Genomic DNA, 6,336 nt, shown 5'->3' with positions numbered 1-6,336 from the left:
TCATCCTGGTATCTGGACTGGTACATGTAGCCTGTGGTTTCAGACGTGAAGCCAACGCAAAAGGTCCGTAAACCGCAGCAGGAGGCGACTCCACTGGATGCAAAGTAAGTAAGATTCTATAGAAGTCTATGAGAGAAGCAGCCCCCTGTAAACTATAACTTCACAACACATTTTCACAATGAGTTTATAATCTGAATCTCTAGTTTAAAGTATTAAGTTAGCACAGCCTGATGTTCATTAGGTAAATTAAGGCAATATTTTGAGAAAAACTAGACATTAAAGCAGGGTGAGGTTTAGGGCGATCTATTTAGAATTATGGAAACTAAAATAAACAAAAAGCAATTCACAAATGTAAAGTAATAATAGAGAGACGACAGTACAACTATGACCCCAAGTAAATTGCATAACATAGTTTTTCCTCATTTTGAAGGAGGAAGCTGAAGCTGAAGAAGAGGTAGCTGAAAGTGAGGAAAATTAAGCTGAACGTGAGGAAAATGAAGTAAAGCATTCCCACTAATTATGTTTCTAATAATTCAACATGTTTTGATTCCTACTGATTTAAGAGTGCATTTCGACTAAAAATCCACGTTTAAAATATTGTGTAATTGGAAAATATTTGGATTCTGAACTGGTTAAACAAGATAGAAGGTACATTCGGCTATACATCTGTTTGTATTCAAATATATGAGGGATTTACGTGCTTTTAAGTCAACCAATGCCGTTAATATGTGAACACACAGGTTATAAACACGTATGGCCGTTTTACAGACGTTATTCAAGATGCTACATCTGCTGTGAGCGTGCGCATATCATCACAACATTATTTTATTATCACCAGAAAATCTGTAACACCGCACTCGACAAGAGGCAGCATCCCGTGCCAACAAACACACAAGAGTGAAGAGTCCAAAATGGAGTAACGCTGAAGACAGTCGTCAGGAACGCCGCTGAATGTAATAACACATTCAAACACAAATTGCTCGGTCGCAGGTGAAAATTAAGAATTGTAGCACCATCTAAGAAGACGCCGTCTTTTTCCTGCTGTCGAGCTAGCTGCGCAAAAACAGGTAACCACAGGCAACTAGCTGGACTCTGGAGCTAGCCCGGTTAGCAGTAGCGGCTAATGCTAATGTTAGCAACCTTTGTATCAGCTGTTAAGCAAGACTTGATGCCATGATTAACTGTCAAGAAATCATAAGCGTAAAGCATGTTATTGCAATTTCTAATTAGTATTCTGTGTAAAAAAAAAAAATTGCTTCATTGTCTGTACGATAGCTAAGTTTGCTAACGTTAGCTGCATTGTTTTCGATGCTAATTTGAATGGTGTGCTAACAACTGTCACGAGCGCAGAACGAGCTAGCTTACGGTTGTCTTTCAACAGTTAACTCATGACTGTGCTTGTTACACTTTGTGTTTCTGTGTAAGGGTACCTTATCTTTTTTAAATGATCTTCATATTTCCTTCTCGCGTGAGAAGGAAACGCTAAATAGGCCAACCCTTTCATTCAATTTTAAATATGGCCTAGTCCGGAAGAGTAACGGTATGCTAAATTACATTAGCTTTAAACGGACTCTGACAGTGTACCAGCCGAGATAATTCTTGTATAAATCCAACATTTACTTGTGCATTTAAAAGCTTTGGGCCTCTGTTTATTCAAATAGTGATTATTGTTTTGCTGATGAGCCGTCTACCTAAGTTGCAGTAGGAGTCATGGGTGTTGAGGTATTTTTTTTTTTTTTTTGCAACAGTCTCATGAATGATATAAATGTCTAAACATACACACAGACACTGATAGTCTTTACAGGGGCCCGACTTGCATTTATCAGTTTTAGTCTTAAGGTGGTAACTTTTTTGACAATCCCGGTTCTTATGGTCTGTGCGGGGTGTTCACTGATTTGTGTTTTTCTTGTTGCAGTGAAGAATGGAGCCATCAGAGCAGTCCGGCCCAGACTCGGTCTCTCAGGATGTTAACCCTGTGTTTCTGCAGCAGCTCAGAGAGCTGGACATCCCAGAGGAGGCGGCAAAACAGGTATGAGCTTGTTTCAGCATTATGTATGTAAAGAAAGATGACTAAACTGACGTGGCACTTGACCTGGTGTTGTGACAAACCTGTTTACAGTCCAATGGCACCTAGCTTGTTGTGTAAGATGAACTTAGGTCATGGCTTTTTTGGGATTAGGACTAGGTAGTATTTTGAAATGCCTGACTGATTCCAGTTCTTTGATTTAGATGACATTGCTAAATCAGGCTGTGTCTAGGCTTGTCTTTGTTATTCAGGATAATGATTTATTTGATTTGTTTTGCCTGCATCCAACCACCATTTAATTGAAAATCCAAAGTAATACTTAACACTTGTTGAAAAACATAAAAGATGATGTCTTTTAGAATTTATGTGTTGCTCAGTCTATTGTCCCTCAGCCAAAATGATGGCAGATATGAACATATTATAGTCACTGCTTAGATCTCTGACCCTTTGTTGTATTTCTCACCTCTCCAGGCACTTCTGCACACTCGGAACGTGTCTGCCGAGGAGGCTGCCATGTACTACTACAACAAGCTGGAGAATGAGGTGCCCATAAGCTAGCCTTAGTCCCCACAGGTACACCTTGGTACATTAGACCTTGTGGAGTTTGTCCAAAGCCAAATCTCAGTGTCTCCTTTTGTGTGCTCTGACCCTCAGGAGGAGGGAGATGATGACCTCATTTTCAAGATGGTGTTTGTTGTGAACATGGACCTCGCCATGGGTGTTGGAAAGGTAAGTACAGTTCTACATTGGACATGTGCACTGTTCTGATACACAAGCTGTCACAAAGAGAGTGTTTTCCTATATTTAACAATATCTTAGTCATCGCTGCTCCTCTGACAACTTTTTTCATCAAGCTTACGTTTGAGCTCCCAAGGCTATATTTAATAACTCCTGTCTCTGGTTTCACAGATAAGGCTGCTTTGTCTCTTTTTTAATTTGCTTTCCTCTGGAATTTTCCAGGAGTAATGTATGCTCATGTTAGCTGCTCTGAAAAATTGTGATAGAATTGGTTAATGTATATATCTTTAGGTAGAGTTTGCTTTTCAATAAATAAAGTGATTATTTTTAATGCAGTGTCTTTTTCATTTTCCACGTGTAACTTTATTGAACTACAACAGATAGATGCCATTTTCAGAACAGCTTATAAAGTTAAGGTGTAAACTAAGCGCGCTGTTTGTGCAGGTGGCCGCCCAAGTTGGCCATGCAGCTGTGGGTTTGTACCAGGCTCTCCAGGAGAAGAACAGCTGGAGGGAGATGGCATGGAAGTGGGACCACAGTGGGTAAGGCTTGTACAACATTTAAGTAGGGAAGGGATGCATGATAAGTAATGCATTTAAAGTTTACACTGAGCCATGATATAATTTCTGGGGGATAAGGTCCAGTAATTTAGGTTAAAATGCAGACTTTGACGATCAATGCAAAATACAAACGTGGGGGGTCCATTTCTACATCACATGAGGTACCCTGCTAACACGAATCCCATGAAAATAGGGCTTGAGTGTCCATTCATTTAATAATTAAAGCAAAGCATTAGAGTTGCAAGGATTGAACTTTAAAAACAATTAACAGTAGTCATTTTAAAAGGCCTTAGAAGTGTGACAAGGAAAATGAGTGTCCATATCTAAAGCTCTGCTATCATCAACAAAACAGACTTTATTTCAGGAGGAGCAAGCAAGTTCTGACTGCTGTTTATATAAATCCAAAATGTTACTCCAATAACGCTCCAATTCCTGAAGTCTTTCCACATATGATGTAATCTCATTTTTTTTCAGAAGGTTTTCTTAAACACTCTTCACCCTTACTCTCTTGAATTAAAGAAATGTAATCCTTAAACTGGGTCAGGACGGCTGTGCTACTTTTGCTTCTTTTTTTTGCTCCTGTCATTGCTCCACTGTGTGTGTGTTTTCTGGCATCGCTACTGGCTCTCTTCTTATTGGTTGATCCATTATGTACTTTGTAGAAAGAGCTTCAAAAAGCCTTTATTACGATGTTAAATAATTTAATAAATTTGTGTTATCATTAGTGATGATTAAGTAAATGTGCATGATGTTGATACAGAGCCAAGAAGGTGGTGGTCCAGGGCACCAATGTGGCTCATCTACTGGAGCTGCAGGCCCTAGCCATGAGCCTCAGCCTGCCCACTTACCTGGTCCAGGATGCAGGGCTTACCCAGGTGAGGGATGAAGGCCATTTAAAATGTAACCTTGTGTGTTAATGTCTTTTGAAGGCACCAGTAGTCTTGACCAAAATATTTTCACATTATTTGAATGTCAGTACTGGTCATTGCCTTGGCATGAAGACGTTTGACAATCTCATCACTATAGTAACCTCTCTCTGTGGCAGGTGGAGTCTGGGTCCCGCACGGTCCTGGCCATCATGGGTGAGGAGGACATGGTGAACAATGTCACTGGGAGCCTGAAGCTGCTCTGAGGGGCTCTAACCCACAGTGGGGGAGGCATGACCCTGCAGTGCCACAGTGCAATCAGCAGAGGGCAGCATTTCCCAACGCCACAGAGAGTCTTGGCATGCAAGAGTGTTACAACCTTAAAAAGAACTGAAGGAGCGGGGGAATGTCCCAACACCAGAAAACAAACACTCTCAGCCATTTGTTTCCCTTTCATTCTTTGTCTGAGCCGCTTAGTCTGCGGTTGGGAGCAGGAGGGGAGAGACACCGGTTCTTCACAGGGGAATGAGATGAGGGCAGTCTCTTCCTGGTGACCTTTTTCTTTTTTTATTCAGGTCACCTACTTAAAAGAGTCTTAATATCTTAATCTGTTTTCAAACCATCTTGTCTTTTGTCCAGTTTCAGTTATGGCAAGTCAAATTAAGTATTTTTGGTGAATGACAAATATTGTTATTATGCTTATTCAATGGGCGGTGTACTGTAGCCTAATACATATTGTAATTATAATTATACCCATAGCACATTTAGAATTTCCCAGTTGGATCCACTGCTCTTAAGTGATGGGTAACTTATTAACGGATATGTGAACACTCATTTCTGATGTTTAAATAATAGTGTGTGTATGCAACTTCTCCCAAAGATCCCTATCCTCTAGACTTAATAACATTACATGTTATTGATAAATGGCTTTATTTTGAATACATATTCCTATTAGGGCCATATACTGTATAATCTGTGGTGTGCCATCCTAAAGAGTACGCACAATTACTGGACTTTGTTGTATTGTATTTTTTTCTTTATGCAAAAGGGTAAAAAGTTCCTGAGTTACAGTATAGGGAAATAATGTTAGAATTTGTTGGTGGGCGAACCAAAATGTCATGTAGTTTATAGGTTTGTGCTGAGCCTGACTTAATGCACTCGGGCTGCCTGTCACAGAAAGTTTACAATTGTAAAGTGGATCAACCTACTGCTTGAGAAGAACGCAGGTGATTGTGCGAATGACAACTGTTACAGACTTGGTGAATATCCTTGCACACTAATAATCTTAATACACAAAGAATGATGTTTGAGCTGTTGCGTGTTTATGTTTTCACTAACATATATTTGTGGGCATGAGCTGCCACTCCCTGAATTCTTAGTTTACTTAATGTCAAAGATTTATTTGTAACAGAAATGTTTTTAAAAAATGGCAGTCATGCATGCAATATGAGATGTATATTTGAACAAAACATTGGAATCCCAAAGTCAATTTTAGTCACACATCCACACTTTGATACCTCCTGTGTTATACAAAAAATTCTGTGAGTGCTTCAGAGTATGGAGACAATAAAAATGCCTCTAGATTAAATCACAAGCAGCCTGGATCGTGTTTTTACCATACAGACTCGGACATGCAGACTGTGCATACGAGAAGAGATTTGCTTGAGTTATGGCAGTGAAAGCAGTGTGGGGGAGGGTTGAACACAGCCATGTTGCAGTGCTCTGCCGTTTGGACTGGCCATATGACATTGCTGTTTCACCGCAGTAACAATGGCAGTATTGTTAAATGTGGCCAGACCCTATCATGGCAGTCTGACTGCTAAACTTGTAAACTCCCCTTCAATTATTTACCCCATGACGTTTCCTCGGAAATCATTCTAGTTGCCGTTTTTAGAAAGGGAAACAACCAAAGAAAATGCTGTAAAAAGGACAGGAAAGTTGATATTTATTCAAGGAAACGGATACCCATATGTATATTGGTCAAAAGAAAACAGAGGTTTATTCGGTTATATCCTGCTTTATCGGTTCGCATGGGACAAAGCAATATAATTCACCGATTATTCAAAAGATACATTTTCGTTACAAATGTGTAGACTTGCTTCAAATACATGGCAGTTTTCACAAGAGGAAAGATTCAAATACACCA

The 6,336-nt window shown here is 39.8% G+C and overlaps 1 protein-coding gene across 1 annotated transcript; it reads left to right on the top strand.

Annotated features, from left to right (window-relative positions):
- The first annotated feature begins 830 nt into the window (after nucleotides 1-830).
- LOC138605305 (probable peptidyl-tRNA hydrolase 2) lies at nucleotides 831-5,784 on the top strand. Its single transcript, XM_069677455.1, has 7 exons — nucleotides 831-1,067; nucleotides 1,916-2,029; nucleotides 2,498-2,569; nucleotides 2,681-2,755; nucleotides 3,209-3,306; nucleotides 4,085-4,199; nucleotides 4,370-5,784. The coding sequence occupies exons 2-7, from the start codon at nucleotides 1,922-1,924 to the stop codon at nucleotides 4,454-4,456; spliced, it is 555 nt and encodes a 184-aa protein (XP_069533556.1). The 5' UTR covers nucleotides 831-1,067; nucleotides 1,916-1,921; the 3' UTR covers nucleotides 4,457-5,784.
- The last annotated feature ends 552 nt before the right edge of the window (nucleotides 5,785-6,336 follow it).

The sequence above is a fragment of the Semicossyphus pulcher genome, unplaced genomic scaffold (genome assembly GCF_022749685.1).
Source record: "Semicossyphus pulcher isolate SPU_LCO1_2020_fin unplaced genomic scaffold, fSemPul1.0.p SCAF_3, whole genome shotgun sequence".
In the NCBI taxonomy this organism is placed as follows: Eukaryota; Metazoa; Chordata; class Actinopteri; order Labriformes; family Labridae; genus Semicossyphus; species Semicossyphus pulcher.
This window is presented reverse-complemented; position numbering and strand designations above follow the sequence as displayed.

Coding starts and splice junctions, on each gene's coding strand:
- LOC138605305 (XM_069677455.1), top strand. CDS start 1,922: ATGGAGCCATCAGAGCAGTCCGGCCCAGACTCGGTCTCTCAGGATGTT. Junction 2,570..2,680: donor ACAACAAGCTGGAGAATGAG/GTGCCCATAAGC, acceptor TCTGACCCTCAG/GAGGAGGGAGATGATGACCT. Junction 4,200..4,369: donor AGGATGCAGGGCTTACCCAG/GTGAGGGATGAA, acceptor TCTCTGTGGCAG/GTGGAGTCTGGGTCCCGCAC.